This window comes from Xiphophorus couchianus, chromosome 3, assembly GCF_001444195.1.
Source record: "Xiphophorus couchianus chromosome 3, X_couchianus-1.0, whole genome shotgun sequence".
NCBI lineage: Eukaryota > Metazoa > Chordata > Actinopteri > Cyprinodontiformes > Poeciliidae > Xiphophorus > Xiphophorus couchianus.
Window position 1 is genome coordinate 4,367,965 of NC_040230.1, and position 20,476 is coordinate 4,388,440.

Consider the following 20,476-nt stretch of genomic DNA (forward strand, 5'->3'; position numbering starts at 1 on the left):
CTGTCGCAGGGCAACACAGAGACAGACAGGACAAACAACCAGACACACACTCACGCCTAAGGAGAATTTAGAGAGACCACTTAACCTGACAGTCATGTTTTTGGACTGTGGGAGGAAGCCGGAGTACCCGGAGAGAACCCACGCATGCACAGGGAGAACATGCAAACTGCATGTAGAAAGACCCCGGGAATTGAGCCCATGACCTTCTTGCTGCAAGGCAACAGTTCTACCAACTGCACCACTGTGCAGCCCGTGGACTCATTTCACTTTTGCAAAAATAAAAATCAGAAGGGAGTGCATTATCATTAGCAAAACATTAGCATTAGCCTTTTCCCTAAAATAAGCTTTTTAGCCATTTTGTTTATTTATTAGCAATGTTTAGCACACTGAATGGATGAAGTCAATGTAAGACAACATGCTAGATATACCCCACATGCCACTGCCAGCATTTAAGCTAACGTTAGCATTTTGGCAAATTTTAGCTTATACGCTAATTTTAACATACTGAATGGAGTAAGTCCATGTTGCTCATCGTGCTTGTGACTGTCCAAATGCTACAGAGTATACTGTAGCTTACTTTAGCATTGATGCAAATTTTTAGCATCAGAACGCTGGGTTCCAACCGACAGCGCACTTTGGCAGGCCCTTGTACATTTACCTTTGTTTAGGAACAGGATAAAGCTTTTGAGCTTTGATGGAAGACACTTTTTGCTGCACGTTGCATTAAATGTCCCATAAACTGACTTTACACCACTAAACCTTTCTGTCCCTCAATTAATTCAACTCAAAAAGTAGACCTAATTATTCTAGTAAATTGAGTAAAGATTTATTACCTTACTTACAAAAATAAAAAGTACATAAAAAACTGCTTCCCAGATTTTAGGTGACAGGCAAAGTTGTGGCTGCATCCTCACTGTTTTTTCTTTTCTTTTTATTGTTTGTTTGTTTGTTTGTTTGTTTTTAACAACCATTATACACCCCCAAATCAGATTCATTCTCCATTGCAGCCATGCAGTTATGGGCATATTTAGGACATTTCTTTGAGAGAAACCCACTATTTTTTCCAGGCACATAATGGGACTATCAAGTAACTGTTAACTTCAGTTGTTCTAAAAATGTATGTATAAAACACAACTTCAGTGAAATATTGATGCTTTAAAATTGGGCCTCCGTCTCTTTAAAACGCCCCTTCTCTTTCTGACACTGTCTTCAGCGCAACAGGGTTTCTCCATTAACAACTGTTCTCAGGAGCGTTAGACTGAGAAGCAGAGAAGAGTTTCCCTCTCTTACACTAGGTGGTGCTCACGGTTTCATTAGGATCAAAGCCCATTCAGATCCATTGAAATGCATGAAAAAGATATAGACCAAGTTTTTACAAGTTGTAGATCAAGAAAAAGAGCTTTTCAACCAAAGAGACTCATGGACACAGGTTAAACACTATGTTTTATTAAAGATGGCAGACCAATGATGGGTAGGTAAATGTAAATTATTGGCCATCTTCCAAGATGATGTGTGAGGATTTACACTTCTACATTTGTAGATCCTGTCAGATTCAATGTCATGAACCAACTTTCCAACTTAGTTTGAGCCCTTGTTCTGTTTAAGACAATCCACAAAGAACTCGTTGCAAGCCACAGTCAGCGCAGCGACCAAAACCACAAACTCCTGGAAGTCCACTTCACCATCTTTGTTGTCATCTAGGCCAGTCATAATCTTCTCAACCATGGTGGGATCATTTGAACCCTTAAAATAAATAAATAAAACATGTCAAAACAACTACATTAATTTAGCACAACATACATTTTAATGCACAGATGCAGTCTACTAATCATATTCATATGTATGGTCTTCATCAAGTGTATTTCAATAATGACATGGTGAATGCAATATTGTAAATAAAAAGTTTTTTAATTATATATATAATTCCTTAGACTGTCTTGTGCGTTATTAGGGCTATAAAACAAAACTGCCTCACTTTCAGCACAGCATTGTCAAGAATGCTATTACCATAATTTCCTGAATATTTAACACCTAATTACCTAGCTGCTTGTTCTGATTCCATTTTATTTTAGGACTGTAACATCCAAGTTAAAATAGAAGACAAGACTGTGTCAAAGTTAAGCTTTAGCGCTTTAAAAAAAAATTGATAGTTTTATTTTTCTTTTATTTGTCGAACCCACATTCAGGAATTCTGAGAGTTCCTCCTGGAGCATCTTCTTCAGCTCCTTCTTGTTCAACTTGTACTTGTCACCTTCGTTTCCTGAGTAGCGGTAAAAGACCTTGATAAGATCTTCCATGGCTCCTTGCAAAGTGGAAGACATTTTTGCAGTCCTGTGATGAAGGAGTAGACGACACATTAAGATTACTATTTTCTTGGTAGTGGAGGGGGAGGAGGGTAATGAACAAATAGAGAAATATGCTGCTATATTCTCTGCATACAGCACCAACAGCAAAGGAGTTGGTTAGCTGTTAGTATTAATTTGAGATCCACAGCATCCATGCACTCCAGTCTGTAGCTGAACAACTTAACCGTTCAATATAGATAATTATATTTCAACTCTCGTCAAAAAAAACTAAATCTCCATATAATCTTAATTTCTCCAAAATTTCAGTTTTTAAACACTGAAGTTACTCTGACATGTATCTATATAGTAGTAACTTAAATGCCTTTTCACTTCACGTTATCTTGACATGCAGCTTTAGCCAATTTTGACAAGATATCAATTATCACACGGTGGGTAAGTAGTTTTCTACAAACATTACAGCTTCCTAGAAATGCTCTGAAAACAGAAGGGAAATAATATTGAGATATTAGATTTGATTAATCAGGTGAAGAAATTAGCCTTCACATGCAAGTAATGGCAGCTGTTTTATCAATACAGCCAGTAGCTAGTATTTAGTATACATTCACCCTGTAAGCATCACAGAAATAAAAACCCCTTAAGCGACCTTCCATCTGTATATTTAAGGCATATGAATGAGGGTCACTGATGTCAAGTAAAGTCAGAACAGGTTAACTGTCTAACCTTACATCAGCCCTTCAGTCTGACACTCGAGAAGTGGACACTGGGGTCATCTCACCTCCCATCAGCAAGAAAGACAAAGCCCAGACCTCCTGCAGGGCAACTTGCAAAGTAAAACTGATTATAAATAAATAAATAAAATCAATCGTATATATAAAAGAACATATATGTATTATTATATACATATAATAATATATGTTATTATATATATATGCATCTATATATATAATAACATGCTGGTTGATCATAATTCCATCATTTAAACTGATTATTTCAGCCTACAACACAACAATCAACAATGGACAACTGTGAGTGTGTGTACAAACTCGGGTAACAGAGTTGAAAGTTGCTATAATGCTGCTTCTCTGAATTATGCAATATTCCTGCTAGTTATTTGCAATAATTGTGATTATTTATTCCTGACTAATTCAAAGAACAAATTAGAGTTTCTAATTGTGAAGCGCAGCGTTGGTGATAATTAAGCTCCTCAACATGAACTCTCCAGTTGCAGTGGCACATAAAAAGAAAGAATAAAAAGCAGAGGAGGCAATTTACTTACTTGAATAGGGGTGCAAATAGTTCCTGACCGAAGAGTCTTCTGCTGCTGAGTTTTCCTCTCATCAGTTTATATGGGCTGTCCAAGCCACAATCAGATAAGCACCTCCCTCTGCAGAGAAGCACCGCTCCCTGCTGCACAGGTGCGTTGCAAGGCCATTTAAGGTAGTTTCTAACCAACAAACTACTTTTACTTTTTATCAGCCAATGAATACACCCAGATAAGTGAGGAGGCACAGAGCTACAACGAAGAGGAAAAAATAGAACTGCATCATATTATAATTTGAAAGCTTTATTATTATAAAAAATATACATTTGTGCAATGTACAATTATGTTATTACAATATACCCTTTATATAATAAATAGTGGCGGGCCATACATTTGGTACGTGGGCCCTTCAGAAAGACTTTACCGATTGTATAATGTTACAAATATACAACCCACAGATACAACATACAAACAAACCACACAATATAACAAGGTCTGGTATTACAAAGGTTTGTTCAGCAAACATCAGTATTGAGTGATTGGATTTCAAGCTGCCTGCTCTTATTTACATCTGGGATTTAAATGCGCCCCTGGTGTGGGGCTGCTACACCCGTTCTTGCTTCTGAACCAAGATGAACATTCATGATCATAATCATGATCATGATCTGGTCTCAAGGATTATTTCAAGCTTTCCTGCTTCTGTTTAATGTTTGGGGAAATTTTGCTGCTGCTGAACAACTTGATAGCCATGTGCAAACTGAGAAGGAAGTTAAACTAGACAGTGCCTTCCAGGAGGAACAATGAGTCTGATCCCACTGAGGTAGCGATGGGATCCGGAGGGGCAGAGGAAGCCTACCTACACCACCTGAACTACATTCAGGCGGGTTATATTTCTAATAACCAAGAGACATTTTCAGACCCATGCAAAATTATGAAATTCTTACATTATAAATATATTGAATGATCGTGAACATATTTATAACTTGTAATAAGATAGCATATTGTATGATAAGTGTATTGTTAGAACAAGAACATTATCACATTGAACCAGTCCAACATAATATAGGGCTATTTTTATTTTGCCTGGGAGGCAACTCTTCTCTTCTGGAGGGCGATAATTATTTAGAATGTTATTTTTTCCTTGCTTGAAATGTTTACAATTTTCTTAACATGAAAACATTTACCCACAGACAAGTTTATTTTGGAGATTTTACCTTTGGAGTTAATCTTAATAATTTTATAACAAGACTTATGCTCCGATATTATTGTAGTGGGGTTCTCTTAAATTAAATCACAAGGCAAACTTTTCAATGAATTACTAAAGTATGACATCAATTTATAAAATGACTCATTTCATTATATGTCCTGTTTTGCAAATGGCTTCCTTTAATTTGCAACATAGGCAACTTTTAATGCTTCACTTAAGGATACAGGGTGCTGTTCAAACCCTTAAACATTTGCATCTGCATCAGTATTTGCATCACTGGCCTCTGTGTAAAGGTTTCATATGCATTTCCATATTTTCATTTTATAACAGGAAAACCAAACTACAGTGGAGCTGATATCCTTAACAAGAATGCTGTTAAAGCAAACACGGCCAGTGAGGTCATTTATGCAGCTTTCCATTTGCTGCCATGTCCTTAAAAGTCATGGAAACATATACATACCCATTTTTTTAAATGGTTTAACATATCACATTATATTACAAAAATAACCTGAATAAGATGTACAGTAAGGTACATTTCTATCTTGGTATTTTTTGTAAGTATTCAGTTCAATTTAAGTCATGTTTTGTCCAAGTGTTAAATCAACTAAAGTATTAATACATATCAGAAAATGCTCTATGTGCATTCAATAAATCTGCAGTTGTTCATTGTTTTTCCATAAATAAAAAAAAACTAAAAAGAAAAACTCTGCTGATGGGTTTCAGAGAGCTAAGGTTGCTTTAATAACAGTGTTCAGCTAATGTCTAATGTCTGCTGAAGAATCTATAATCTTAATTTCAACAGTTTTTATCAGGCATGACCAGTTTGTTGACCAGTACCATAGTTATTCTAGCAAGCATTGATACCAAGTATAGGTAGGTGCTAAGTCCTGCTGGAAAATTACATCCCTATCTACATGAAGCTTGTCAGTAGAAGAAAGTGCTTTAAAATGTTGTGCAGTTGGACTTGATCTAGATTAGTATTATATATGAATTATAGATTTATTTTTCTTTGCATAACAAGTATTCAATTTCTGGCAATTTCACACATCACAAGTTACTTTTCTGACTGAGGAACAATATTTTTCTATCTGCTGAACCTGCTGTGGCATTTGGAGGTCAAGTAAATGATGCAATGAAACACAAATATTTAGTGTCACAGCAACAAGTTCAAATGACAACAAGGGGGAGCCAGTGAGTCAAAATCCTGAAAACAGAGACAGGTCTTGTGTTCAATCTGCGGTGAAAATCTGCAGTCAGAGGCGGATCCAAATCAGTTTCACGGGGCTTATGATAAATTTTTTGGTAACACGACTCACGTAATCATGTTAAAATTGTAACTTTCAGTTTAATCGACAGCTGCTGTTAAAACAACAACAAAACCCTAACGTAAATTATTAAATAAACCTGGTCTCAGGCCCGGCGGCATGGACGGGCATTGGGAGGCATTGCCTGTCCACAGAGTCAGTGTTTCACTGAATTTTTAACTGTGCTTATTCTTCTCAACCTGGACAACAACTATAAATACTTGTAAATGAATTGTAAATTATTTCATTCCCCTCAGGGAACAGATTATTTCAGACAGCTGAAATATTTGGTTCCCCCCAGGTAGCTTCGGCAATTAAAGAGCAAATATTTCCAAATCTACAGAATTTGTTGTCCATGGTGAGAGAAATAAACAGAGTTAAAGGCTTGCTGGTAAATTAATATTTTCCCACATTATGGAGGGGCAACAGATGCTTTGAAACACCTGGATTATTTTGTTCCTTCCAGGTAACTTTGGCAAATAAATAGCAAATATTCCCAAATCTACAGTATTTGTTAACCATGATTAGAGGAATGAACATATTTAAATACTTGCTGGTAAATTATTTTTTCCCATGTTATGGAGAGGGAACAAAACATTTAAAACAGTTGCAATACAGAATAAACATTAGTAATGCTTATATTATAGGTCTTATATTAATTCCTTTGTATTTTGTTTCTTTATTCTTGCATGCAGTTTATTTGAGTCTATTTGATTTTGGTTTTGTAAATTGGTATTATTTCCTATTTTCCCTTATTATTTCCTATTTTCCCTTACTCCTTAGTCCTATTCAAGTCTTACATGAGTACAATATACTCTACCCACCTCTAATGATGTTCTATGACGCAATAAGGAGTTCATGGCAAAAATTTAATTTTCTACATGTTGAATTGTTCCTTTGGACAGTGTCTTAAAATTTAACTGCCCTTGAATTCAAACCACAACCCTACACTGTTTCACTTATTTAAATAAAGAAAAACTCTTTCATATTTTTATTTATTGACAAAATTGAAAAGTGAAACAAAATAGCAACAGTCTCTTGTAAACAAGCATCACACAAACCTTTTCCAAGTACAAAATTTTACTTCAACACTGCATAGTAAGGATTATGAATGTCTAGTAACATACAAGCCTCTGGAGTCAGGCACATTCTGCATTTAAGTATTTGAATGTATTTAAATTATCTCCATCAAAATGTAAACAGAACTGATTTCTTATATACTTTTCTCTCGCCACAAAGGGAGAAAGTGATGAGTCCTGCCATCAACTTGATGTTATCAAGATGGACAAGTACTTGCCAGAAAGACAATGTGAAAATGTGATAAGTCGCATTATATTTTGATATTTTGAATTGCTTTGATCTTGTAGTTAAATTTCAGTTCTGTGAATAATTTCACTTTGAAATTCTTTTTTGTTGCCCTTAAGATGTTTGTCTACTTCTGGTATCCTTTCTTCAACAACGGGCCCAAACTCTCAAGAGTTTTGATAAACTCCTGAGAATCGTTCGGATGAGTTTCTACTCCTGATGCTGTTAGTCCCCTCACGAGTCATTGTGAGTTTACCCAAAACACTCCTCAGCTGTGCCCAGAAAAATGGCTGCTGGTTGACCTGTTGGGGCCACTCCAGGTATGTTTTGGTACGCAGCATCTTTTTGAGCTTGCAATATTTGCTGGGCAAAGAACTTGGCTCAATGGGCTCCTTCAGCACCAGAATGACATCACTGAAGGTCTTTCCCATTGCTCTCTGCTGAGCAAAGTACAGCTCGTAGTTGCACCATTCACTGTTCACAAAGTGCCGGGAAAGGACAAAAATAACCTGTAAAAGATAACACTAAATTTAATAAACTCTTGATTAAAAGAAATGTGGTTTAGCAAAACTACAGAAATAATTTAGCAAATAAAAATACATGTTCTGACTTCTGGGCCTAAGGTATTTGATTTTTCTGACTTGAAACTTGACTAATCTGAATATAAATACAATGCAACATAGGCTAAGCGCTTGGATAGTTAGCTCTGAGATAGCTGCTTAACAAGCATAAAGCTTACAGTTTGCCAACTGTAAATTTAAAACATAGTCACCTTAACATGAGTGATAGCTCATACTTCTTTAGTTTCTGTAGAATGTGTGAAGATTTTTTTTGACTGAACATAATTATGAATTACTCAGTTTGCATGTGTTTTGATTGAATGCCACAGAGAGAGAGAGAGGGGGGGGGGGGTAGCAAACAAACAGCACTGTGGTCCTTCCAACTGAAGAAAACTGTGGACTCTCCAGTACTTTCTCTGGCATCGTCTTAAAATAAGTGCTGCCAATTGGTAACGAACCAATTGGTGAGTAATTACCTGTTGCCATTTTTTTTTTCAGAAAAATCTGGAAGCTGCAGCACACTGAGCTCTAATCATTGCCAATTCATGAAATGTGACTTTGACTACCTGATGTCTAAAACTGTGAAGAGCTGCATTAATAATTTTAATAAGTAAAATTTCAAAAATATGAGCAAATCAACTAGCTTGTGACATTGCTAAACAGTTTTCACATTCCTTGATCCAAAGCATTTTTGCTAATAACAAATCTGCCTTGTCACCTTGTTTTCTTGCAAAGCCATTAAGAAGCAGATAAGGATTTTATTTTTTTTCTTTACTGTTCTTAGCTGAAATCAAAAGTACTTTCTCTTACCTTACGACTGCTTTCAATGTTCTCAATTATGTTGTCAATGATCCATTTTCCTGGCATAAAGTCCCGCTCATGAATACACAGACGATAGGGGTTTTTGTTGTTCTCCAAACAGGGTAAGAGCTGGTCCCTCACCCAGTCAGCATCTGAGTGGCTGTAGGATATGAAGGCATGATAATTGAAGTTCCCAACGTCCCTTGCTAGATTTTCCTTGTGCGCTCTGTATTTGGCTTGTATGATCTGATACGTGGCTCTAGTGTACCATGGGAGGTCAAAAATATAGCAAATTAGAACAAATATCAAGATCACTACGGCAGTGGTTGCAACAGAAATGATGATAACAAGTCTGATGTCACACGCTACTTGACCAGGAAAATATTTGGATATTGAGGTATTGAGGAACCGTTCCGGGTGATAGCATCTGTAATTCAATGGCCAGTCAGTGAGATTGACCTTTCCAATTGCGATGGTGTCCTGGACAAAAGCGTGAAGCTCACAAGTGCAATGGTAAGGATTGTTTCCTGCCCTGAGCTGAGACAGTTGAGGCATATGATGAAAGGATGCCTTGCTTATCAATCCAAATGAATTTCCATCCAAAGCTAAAAACTGAAGAGATGGGGACTCCCACTTAGATGGGATGAACTTAATTTTATTCCCACTCAGTAACAGAATTTTTAGGTTTGTGGCTTTCTTAAAGTAGGTCAAGTCCAGCTGGTCCATGTTGCAGTCGGACAGATCCAAGTAAGAAACAGTGGTAGGTAGACAGTGAAATGTTTCGCTTGAAAAGTAGTTGTGGTGTGCAATGAAACGAGTTATATTTTGTGTCCAAACACAGTATCGACTTTCTTCTGCAGATCCCAGTTTGTTGTTGCTGAGATCCAGTACCTGCAGCTTCCTGAAGTGCTTTATCAGAGACGATAGGTCTTCTAGACTGGTCAACTCATTGGTGCTTAGGTTGAAGGTGAGAAGATTTGGCATGGAACCTTTGTAATTACATCGCTTGTTGTAGAAAACATCATCATTCAATCGATTGTTTGAAACATCTAATAATTCCACACCTTCCATCTCAGCCCAGGAGTCACAAGGCACACTGCTGAAATACACATACTGGATAGACAGCTGCTTTATTCTCTTGAACCAGGTGAAGCGCCAGTCAAATCGCAGCACATCAGGATTGCTGATATACCTGTAAAAAATTCAGATTTACTTAGAATTTTATTAGTACCTTCAGATTCATCACCCTTGAGCTAACTCAAATTTTGCAACATTAAGAACAAAAATGTAAATATGTATTTCAATGGCATTTTATATGATAGACCAACTCAAAGAAGAACAAATTTGTAAGGTGGTGTGCATTTGCATCACCCCAGCATTTTGTCATTTTTGTAATTCTTTGAAAAAAGAAAACTCAAGTCATTATGCTCCAACCATCTTGTTTCTTCAGGTATTACTGCCTATTTAACATCTTCATAAAATGTCTTCTGTTTTAATTTATTATAATCTGCTAGGGCTTGGGATTCAATTGGGCAAATGTTTTGATACCTAATACAGCTACAGTTCTTACTTCTCTGTGACAGTAAAGAAGATGTCAGCGATGATATGAAAGGTCGGGCTTTTGACTGTCAGCATAATCTAATTTTAGTCAATATATTAACAAACATTTCATAATGCCAACTTAGTTTTAGATTTTCCAACATTTTTTGAACATTACATCTGTGCATAGTATTTGAAAACACTTACCAAAGATCCAAGTTATCCAGACTCAGCTTGGTTATGCTAGAACCTGCTCCACTGTTGACAAATGTTGGTGAACGTGCAAAGTCGATGTACTGAAGTCTAAGCCGTTTGATGGGAGTCACTTGTAAGTTCAGTAATGCCATCTTCAGGAAATTTTCGTTGAACTTGCCTCTGTGAAAGATGAGCTGAAATGCTCTAATGTCTTTTAAGTTCAGGAAAATATCTTCATCACCCATGTAGTATGTGAATTCAAACAGGTTGCGGAATTGAATGGCACTGAGTGTCTTGTTGGCGAGATCACGTAGCATATGATGGAGAGCATTCGGTCGTTGATCGATCGCCATGTCAAAGCCCATCTGTTTTGTGTGGATGACTTCTAAGCTTCCTGGCTCGTAGTAACTTAAATTAGAGGAGCACTTGATGGCAAAAGCTTGTAACTGGATGTTTTTTAGGGGCTGAAAATCATTTTTCTTTAGTCCCATCACCAAAGGCCCTCCCAAGGACAGAACTTTGAGTCTGACTAATTTAGAGAAACTGTCTGCTAAAGTTGCATGTCTATAAAGATTATTTGACATGGAGAGCTCCTTCAGATTGAGGAGGGATGTCAGAGGTGAAGCAGGAATTTCATGCAATGAGTTATTAAAAATGTTGAGATGCTCCAGTAATGGGTTATTTTTAAAAGTCTCATTGGCAATGTGTGAAATGTTGTTGTACTGCAGTAGAAGGATGCGAAGCTCAGGAAAGTTCTGGAAGTCAGCTGCACTGATAACATGAAGCCCATTATAAGAGAGGTCAATGCTTTCAAGTGTAACTGGAAGTTGTCTCCATGGAACGAAATCTAGCTTTCTTCCATGACAGTCTGCTGACAGACCAAAGTTGTAAATCCGACATGGTCCTTCATCGGAGATAAATGTGGAAGGTGAAGATGGATCTGGTGAAAATTGAGATGACACAGCTCCAAGAAGGAGAACACCGACACTGATCAACTCACCAATCATGGTTACAGATCTGAAAAAGAAAATAAAAACATTATTTAACTTTCAACTTCAAGTAGAAATGATCAAAATGATTTTTGAACAATGGCATGTTTTTTCAATATTTTCTTTCAAAAGACTAAGAAGAAATGGTTAAAATTTAACTGGGATGAAAGGTCAAAACTGTTCCTATCTCAAGTAAATTCTAACAGAAAATTAATCTGTTGTTATCTCAGCACTCAAGCACTCATTACGCCAAGGTGAGTGAATCTTCATCAATGCAGACAGAACATCTGCATAGTAAGGCATGGAATGAAATAATGTAATCATGGCATCAATGCTGCCAAAACTGTGAGTATTTACAACAATTTCATAGCATTGTTGACATCATGTCAATAAAATTTGAGTGATTCAGATGGAGATTAGATAACATATGCCTCAGTACCAGTTGATTTAAAAATATAATGCTGGATCATTGATATGCCATGCAAAAGCAAATAAACGTTTAAATTGATAATCCTTTAACTGGCTTATTAATTTAGCTAATGGATTTGGTTTTCTGAAGTCACTGTATTTAAAGGGGGGAAGGGCTTTATTTCCTCCTGTCTTAATTTCTTCCCACAATTTAAGAACAAACATCTTCTGCCTGTACTTCTTTGCAGACTGACATACAATCACATGCACAGCCGCTGTCACACACACAAACAAACACATATAGCACAGTTGGTGGAATCACACCCTTACATGAACACACAAGGATCATGCAACAAGGGGCAAGCACAACTATAAACTACAGTAGACACATTATTTCTGTCTCATTTTTATTTATTTATTTGCTAATTAATTTTAAGCTAGTTTTGTCTTTATAACTGTTCTCTAATTTACTGTGTGAGCAACAGTAAATTTGCATCTGACACTGCAAGGCAATCCATTCCAACATGTCTCGGCTCTGGTTGCCTACTTATCTCAGCAGACAATACAGTACACAAAAAATTCTTCTTTTATATGTATGTTTTCCTTTCATTTTTGTCACTGTTTTCTGTGCAACTTTTAAAATTTCCATGCATATAAAAGTATTAAAGAGAATCAAAATAATTTAGTAAAGTTCACTTACAAAAACAGACAATTACCTGTGTTTGAAAAATACAGAAATATGTTTTTGTTCTAAATGTTTTCTATTTAATTATAAAGGTAAAAATCGTGTGCCATTATTTGTCTGGATTAGATGTGTAATCAGTTTGTTAAAATCTGAAACCAATTGTTAACTATGCATTCACTCATCCAGGCGTTGTTCGCTGTAAAACACTTACTCTGCTTTAAATCACTGAAGACTGTATTTGCTGTCACTTTTAATTAATCCTGTGCTCAACCTGTACTGATACTGAGATGCTAAAAAATTGTTTTGTCCTCACGTGAAGGAAAAATAAAGCTTTGTGATAACCTCCTGAACAAACAGTGTTCGTTTTATTGGGTCCAGGAGTGACAGCTTGAGTAAACACTTCTGCCTGGATGGGGTTGTTGCAGAATAGAACTGGAACCATAATAAAAATGTGAGTAATTTTGTTGGCTGGACCACACACAGACACAAAAATATGATAGACTAGTAACTCTTTTCAAAGAGTCCGTTAAAGTATTATTGAAAAATCCTAAAACATTGTGGTATGTTGAGCAAATTGTAGATATTACTTATAGCCAAGAGTTTTAAATTCCTCTGAATTATATATATATATATATATATATATATATATATATATATATATATATATATATATATACAGTATTTACATTAGGTGTTTGCTTGAATTACAGCTAGACTCACACAAAGTATTTAATAGCTACTTACAGTAGCTATTAAATTTTCAGTTGTTAAATGTGTCAAAATAAATATATATATTTATTATATACATATATAATAAATATATTTTTCCACTGAATTAATCTCATATTGCTTCCTTACGAGCTGTTTTTCCTTCTTTTTTATGACATCATACGGGAATAGATCTACTGCTTCATTGATTACTCATCTTGTCAGTTCTGAAGTAAGCATCTGCTTCTTACTGTTGATCAAATTATCAGACAATATGTTTACAGGAAAGTGAAATTACCTCACATAAAGTCAATGCAGGGCATACACTTTGTGGTATCACTTGCTACTATCAAAAGTGATAAAAAGTACTACAAAAAGGAAAATTATAATAAATTTGTTTGGCTGATGGTCAATTCTCTTGCTGTCATTCCCATTTTAATAATATTGTATGAAATATATCTTGCTCTAAAATAATATCCAATATCTGCATTCAGCTGTAGATCATATTCATTCTAATCTACAGGTATATGAATTCAAATTGGTCCCATTTCATCTTGTGTTAATTATAGAGTGTTTGTTACATCTTATCTTATTTATAATATATGCCAGCTAATAAAGTTATAGTTTTTGTGACAGTGGGTGTAATAACCAAAGCTCTCCTGCAGGGGAAGTGTTGAGCTGTTCAGCTATGCAAAGACTTTGCTCTTCTGTCATTCCTGACCAGCATAATAAGTGAGTGTCATGCATTTTACATGGGATATTATCCATTTGAAGTCTTTTCACATAGTTTAAAGAATATGTGGTTATTTTTAACAAACAACTCTCCTTTTTTCAGACCGATGTATCTTTGGAAGAGTGTTTTTCAATGTTGGTCCTCAAGACACCTTGCTTTATATGTGTTGAAGCAGGGGAACATCTGAGACATTTTTGATTTGTTTTGTGTGTGCATGCATGGGTTCTCTCCGGGTACGCTGTCCATAAGTATCCATGTTAGATTAGTTGGCCACCCGAATCACCACTGAAGTGCGTTTGTGCAAGTCTGGTTGTGTTTCTTGTGTCGCTCTGTGTCAGACAGGTGACTTATCCAAGCCGTAACCCTTAATGGATTTAACAGCTATAAAAAATAATGGATGCAAGTGGTTATTATAAAAATGTATTCATTTAATATCAACTTTGGAATATTTAAGCTTTAACAAGTTACACTCTAAATAAAATCTACTTTGTTTTTTTTTTTTTCTTTTTCTTTTTTTTCCCAGAAACTAAGCTTAACTAGCTTACTGCACTAAATAAGAAGACAAAAAGTTTCAAGGCAAATATTTTTCAGTTCCTGTTGTATTCAGTTTTTAATTCAATGGTTTTAGTTCCAGGTATGGAAAAAAAAGATTCATGGAAAAGGTATGCTCTGTAAGTGGTTTGACATTAATCTGACACGATGTTTGTTTTTGTCAGGGTCTGCATTATTGATTTTTGTGCCTGACTTGTTCACAAAAGAGAAAATGCTCCTGTTCTTTGGTTTGCAAGCCTATCTGCGAAAGGCATGTTCAAAAGAACGCTGCAGTTGATATCTCTTTATTTCAGGTTTAAAATAGGTGTTTGCTACTGAGGTCAGGTGTTGCAGACATAGTTATATGGGCGTGCCGTGGTGGCGTAGGGGATAGTGCGACCCATGTTTGGAGGCCTTGAGTCCTCGACGCGGCTGTCGCAGGTTCGATTCCCAGACCCGACGATATTTGCCGCATGTCTTCCCCCCTTTCCTGTCAGCCTACTGTCATATAAGGGACACTAGAGCCCACAAAAGCACCCCTGGAGGGGTAAAAAAAAGACATGGTTATATTGTGATGAACATAGAAAACATGGGGGATTGTATTAAGATCAAATTTTTTCAAGTTTAGTTTTGCTCATTTTCAAGCTTATGAAGCAGAACAAGGAAACTCCATGAGACAAATAGATATATTAGCTTTTTTCATGTCTGAAAAATAGTTATGAGAACCTTGTCCATCTTAAATACTGATAAAAGAAGATAACATTGAAGTTTGATTCGCTGATGAAAGGGGAAACATAAATTCAAGCTATTTTCTACACCCATATAATCCTTGTGGGGTCAAAGAGGGCCTGGTGCCTATCTGTGTGGGTCACTGGGCGAGAGGCGAGTTACACCTTAGACAGGTTACCAGTCCAAAACAGGACAATCAGCCCCACAGACGCACCTTAAAGGAACTTAATATGGATTACTGGAGAGAATACCCAAGAATGCACAAGGATAACTTGAAAACTTCATGTAGAAAATATTACCTCAGGACGTACGTATGTAGTGTGTTCCCTGGTCTATTTAGTGTTGGTAAAAAAAGAAAAGACATTTATTTGAAATAGTATTTAGAGAATATTCAAATATTTTGTGAAAAAATATTTTCTGCATCCTCCATCCAAAATCATTAGCACTTTAAACTTGAGACAAGCAGAGCTGAGTGTTTGGTCCAAATGCAAACAGTTTGGATAAATTGTTGGAGCAAATGTACTCAACCAGTAGCTTAGGAATTGTGTGAGGGGAAACGTTGATACAAGTGTTTTTATTTCCTGTTATTAAAATAATTAACATGTACAGGGTGAATGAACATCTTATATATCAGCGATCATCAATTGTGAGAGAAAATCACATTGCACACTTTTAAATATCTGATTTGCATTTTATTGCACTGTTGTTGTTTTAGGTACATCTGTTATTTGTTAACTTAATTAGTGATTTTCATCCTGGATGTAGAGTTGACAAATGTGCAACTGACATGTGATGCAATCGTGTCAGTGTGGATCAAATTCTCAGAAATGTTTCTGACACCCTGTCGACCACCTGGCAGTGTGTACATAATAAAGCACCAGGGAGTGACTTGAGAAAATTTTAGTACAAAATCCTGTAGCAGCATAAACCAAACTTTAAAATAAAACACAGTACTCTAAAACTACACTGTTCCCAGCAACTACAACTACGCTGTAGCCATCAACTGATTTGCCGGAAATGCAAGAATTAGAAACAAATGCTTCATAAATGATTAAACTGTTATACACCTGACATGGTAAGAAATATGTCATTCTTGAGAGTCCAGATCTCTGTTAATGCATCAGTTATCTAGTTGTCAATAGCCAGTGGCAAACAGTTCTTGGGTTGACATGTTTTTGCAGTATTATGTCGCCAGGCCAGCTTCCCCTCTTAAAGAAAAAGGATTAAATAAGGCTGCAGACCTATGTCACTGATGTTCTGTATCCTGGTTTATTGAGGCTCTGTGTTTACATACTATCCACAAACACAGCTGTGCTTACATTGGACCGGTGGACACTGAAAAACTGAGCTTTCAGGTAGTGATGTTCATCCTGTACAGCAACAGAGGCTCAATATGTTTATGGGCTGACGTTCTTCCTTTCATATCAAGATGATTGATGAAATCATCTTGATATGACAATTTTTTACACGGACATTTTAACACCAAAATAAGCTTTTAACTGAATCATTCAATACTGATTCTGGTTTTCTGTTTGGCATTGATGTCTTACTTGACTCTGAACCTCTGACCCATTTACAAATCTTTTTAAATATTTAACAAGATTTCTCTCAGAATTGCTCTGTACTTAACCAGTTTAACTATCTTTCTATCAACTCTTATCAGTGCCTGCAGATGTACTGTAGCAAAGCATCTTCTCATTGCTATACTTCCACCTTCAGATTACAGGATGGGTATGCTCAGAGTGATATCCAGTGTTAGTTTTTCATCAAATTTTAGTCTCATGTTGCCAGAGCACCTTCTTTCACATGCTTGTTGTGTCCCCAGCATGGTTTGTGCCAAACGTTAGACACAACCTTTTATTGCTTTCTCACAGCAATAGCGTTAATCTTGCCATTCTTCTATAAAACTCAGGTTTGTTGTGTGCATGGCTAAGAATTATCTTGTCAAGATATTTTCTATCCTAACCTATGAATGTCTGCAGCTTCGTTAGTTACTATTGATCTCTTGGTTGCTTCTCTGATGCATTTAGGCTACGTCCTTATAGATTTCTGTATGTTTTTATTTTCAGAAAATAAATGAATGCTTTTTCCAACATAGTCACCATCAAAATGACTTTTTAAAGCTGCACTGATAGCTGCACTGCAGCTGACTGCTTTAATAATCTTTATTTAAGATTAAGATCTTTATTTAAGATTTCCTGTTTTTAGACAAGTAAATGAAAACAAGAGTAAAAAAACACAAGAGATGTGGTACCTTTTGCAAGATTCTGTGTATGTCTCTAGTTTACATTGCAGACTTAGTGTCTGGTATGCCAGAAAATAATTAAAAGTTTCATTACCTCTTACTGAAAAGTATCACTGTGTGCAATGAGCCAAAGCAGCTTTGTTCCAAAATATAATGTTTCACTGCCTCATTGTTACCATGACAAAATAACAAGTCTTCTCAGGTTACATTTTGTCATCAATTTTCATTACATCAATTAACTTGTGAAATGGGAGTAACTACGTATGTCTATGCCTCTTAATGTTATTTCTGTCTTTAGCTGCCAGAGCTCTGCAGTTGCACAGTCTGGCTCATTGTTGTGGCTGATAGCAGTGATTTAATGAAAATTGCCAGTTCAATTTGTTGCACCTGGACTCATTCTATTTTGACAGCGGAAAATCCCCCTGAAGAAATGTCTATTAACATTTTGGGGTTTGTTTCTGGACACTCTGGACAGTTTTTTAAACTCTTTCACAGCAAAAATTTAAAAAACGCAAACAGCTAATAAAAGGGAAGAGAAAATTTCAAACTCAGGTTTACACCCTATAAAAAGAAACAAAAGGTTCCCATGTAATTTGACTCATCATGGGCCATATTTCCAGTAAACTTTAGAGTGGCGCAATAAAATCAGCCATGTTCTCTACATGCCATCTCAATAAAGTCAAGACTTAAAAGTAACCTTTTATTATTTATCTCTGTATCAAACATCTATATAATTCTGCATACTTTCTGCCCAGGTCCCCTTTGCAAATGAAGTCTAGACCACAATGTGATTTTAATCTGGTTAAATAGAGGATATTTTTAAGCTAGAATGAATTGAAACCTTATGGACATTATGTAGAAAGTATAAATGTCTCCTTACAAGTATCTAAAATGATGGGATGTTAGACATTTTTTTGCTGACTTTTGAAATAGCATTTGAAAATAATGCCTATCTTTCAGCAGTGCCCAAATGTGGGATAAAAGTAGGTGTTTGTCTTTCTGACTTTTCTTTATATTGTGAATTTCTCAGTTTTGGTTTTTATTGGGTGCTTTAATCAACTCATGCTTTGTACCAACTTTGTGCCAAATACACCTATTCAGAAATCAGGCAACCAATCAGTCAAAATGTTTTTCTCTAAAAAGGTAGTCTTGTCATCAGTAGCATGTCTTCATCATAAGAAATATCCAGAGTCTTTCCTGAATGAGCAGAACAGATGTGGATGGAGGAAGTGAAAATGGCAAACCTCTTTTGTTGGCAAGATTGAGGCAATCTTGAGCAACACAGTCTTTAACCACAAGTTACTCAAGATGAGCTGCCCATAAAGGGTAAAGTAGTGTTTGCTGTCCACTTTGTTATTGAACATAATGCTTGTAAGCGGGTCAATGCAGCTAAGTGACACTGTATTCTAACAGAACAGACTAAAAGTCAATTATGTAATCAATAAATTGACCACCATCTGCTCTGTCACCTGTAGTTGTACATTACTTCTAGCTGGTCCATTGCAATTAACATTTCCGGTAGCAGAACCTCTGATAACTTCTATTACCAGATGAATATGGGCACAGAATATTATTTTACTTATTATCTGTAAATATAATTTTAATTAAACATAAATCTATGTTTAATTGAATTTGTGCTTGGTTATTTTTATGCTTGCACAATTCTTCAGCAGATCTTAAGGTTCATCAATTGCCCAAAAGTCTAATGCTGTTGCTATGAAGATTAGAATCCTGTAAATCATCACATACTCAAGGGTAATTTAATTAAAGACGTCACACCAATGTGTTTTATATATGGCAGGTAAACATATGGGCACTGTAAATTTTGAAAGGAAGCAATAGAAAATAAATTAGTAAAATGATTGGGAGGAAAACATGCAAAGTGTTGCCAATGCAACATCTGCGCATGTTTTTGAATTCTCTTGAGCCAGCACACAAGGGATAGACCCCAATTATTAATAAACTCAATCTTCAGTTTGATTTGACCAGCACACTCTTGAAAGCATTTTTCATGCTGCAATGCACTGCTTTGACAAAACATGCTCAGACAGAATATTACAGCGCTATTACAAATCTACCTTGTAGTAAACTTCCACCTCAGAAAGTGTCTGACAACTCCCTTTTTGTCATGATAACAGGCAAGGTAGCCTATGCAGAAAAATCAACGTCATCAGTGTGAAATCTGTCATAGCTGTGAGATACTTTCTAAAACTTTAAGATTAGTTTTCTAAATTATGCAAACAAACTAAATCAGATACTACTTACCAGGTAGTCTGACTCTTCCCTTCAGTTTTTAACCTGTGGTGTGGTAAAGAATCAGGTTATAAGTGACTCAACTCTGGAGGAGTTAGCCTGGAGCTGATCTGTTCTGTCAGCTCACTTAATTTTTATGTCTCCCTCTCACACGCCCTCCCACTGCCTGTCTTTCACTCTCCCCCAGTCAGTGTGCGAGTTGCTAAGGAATGTAGGAAATACCAGTGGAGGGACTGTTTTTCTTCCTTCCCACTGTTCCAGATTTTACTAAGAGTGAGCTTTATCTGGCAAAATGTAAAGGTATCTGTTGCAATACTTTCTGAAAGTCAGTGTTAACCAAAATGAGACTTTCCACACTGTTTACTAAAGCTGTCAGGGCTTAAAAAATGTGGTAAAATATTAATTAGCTTACTTATTAAAGCTTATTGAGAACTGAATGTGCAAAACATTGCAACCCTACATGAATTTTCACATGTTTATTGAAATCACTAACCATGTGAAATGTTTCTGGGCATGTGTTTAAGTCAGTTTTATGTAATTTACTTCTCTGCTTTGTGATATATCCCCTGTATTTGTTATCTTAGCCAGGTTTTTGCGAACAAGAACTCAATGAGACATAAATGGTCAAAGATAAATGAATTGCTATGGATATAATATGAAATAGAGGTTATAAATATGGATAAGTCATACTACTATATCTAAAGGAATTACTGGAAA

The 20,476-nt window shown here is 36.1% G+C and overlaps 2 protein-coding genes across 6 annotated transcripts; both read right to left on the reverse strand.

Annotated features, from left to right (window-relative positions):
- Positions 1 to 1,426: 1,426 nt before the first annotated feature.
- s100a1 (S100 calcium binding protein A1) lies at positions 1,427 to 3,685 on the reverse strand. Of its 2 annotated transcripts, none has more exons than XM_028010077.1 (3): positions 3,583 to 3,685; positions 2,181 to 2,331; positions 1,427 to 1,743 (listed from the first exon to the last, which is right to left on the reverse strand). In XM_028010077.1, exons 1-3 carry the CDS (start codon positions 3,642 to 3,644, stop codon positions 1,579 to 1,581), a joined length of 378 nt encoding a protein of 125 aa, XP_027865878.1. In that variant the 5' UTR covers positions 3,645 to 3,685; the 3' UTR covers positions 1,427 to 1,578. The 2 variants fall into 2 exon arrangements, with proteins under 2 accessions (XP_027865878.1, XP_027865886.1); XM_028010085.1 differs by lacking the exon at positions 3,583 to 3,685 and adding an exon at positions 3,027 to 3,142.
- A 1,008-nt stretch (positions 3,686 to 4,693) lies between these two features.
- Positions 4,694 to 19,959, reverse strand: tlr18 (toll-like receptor 18). Of its 4 annotated transcripts, XM_028010012.1 has the most exons (6): positions 19,772 to 19,956; positions 19,585 to 19,654; positions 10,491 to 11,495; positions 8,754 to 9,936; positions 7,568 to 7,892; positions 4,694 to 7,528 (listed from the first exon to the last, which is right to left on the reverse strand). In XM_028010012.1, exons 3-6 carry the CDS (start codon positions 11,483 to 11,485, stop codon positions 7,446 to 7,448), a joined length of 2,586 nt encoding a protein of 861 aa, XP_027865813.1. In that variant the 5' UTR covers positions 11,486 to 11,495; positions 19,585 to 19,654; positions 19,772 to 19,956; the 3' UTR covers positions 4,694 to 7,445. The 4 variants fall into 4 exon arrangements, with proteins under 4 accessions (XP_027865813.1, XP_027865804.1, XP_027865821.1 ...); XM_028010003.1 differs by lacking the exon at positions 19,585 to 19,654 and having other exon boundaries at positions 19,772 to 19,955; XM_028010020.1 differs by lacking the exon at positions 19,585 to 19,654 and having other exon boundaries at positions 7,428 to 7,892.
- Positions 19,960 to 20,476: the final 517 nt, after the last annotated feature.

Coding starts and splice junctions, on each gene's coding strand:
- s100a1 (XM_028010077.1), bottom strand. CDS start 3,644: ATGAGAGGAAAACTCAGCAGCAGAAGACTCTTCGGTCAGGAACTATTT. Junction 2,332..3,582: donor CTATTTGCACCCCTATTCAA/GTAAGTAAATTG, acceptor CCTTCATCACAG/GACTGCAAAAATGTCTTCCA. Junction 1,744..2,180: donor AACTCTCAGAATTCCTGAAT/GTGGGTTCGACA, acceptor ATTTATTTTAAG/GGTTCAAATGATCCCACCAT.
- tlr18 (XM_028010012.1), bottom strand. CDS start 11,485: ATGATTGGTGAGTTGATCAGTGTCGGTGTTCTCCTTCTTGGAGCTGTG. Junction 7,893..8,753: donor ACATTGAAAGCAGTCGTAAG/GTAAGAGAAAGT, acceptor TATCTTTTACAG/GTTATTTTTGTCCTTTCCCG. Junction 7,529..7,567: donor ATCCGAACGATTCTCAGGAG/TTTATCAAAACT, acceptor CCGTTGTTGAAG/AAAGGATACCAGAAGTAGAC.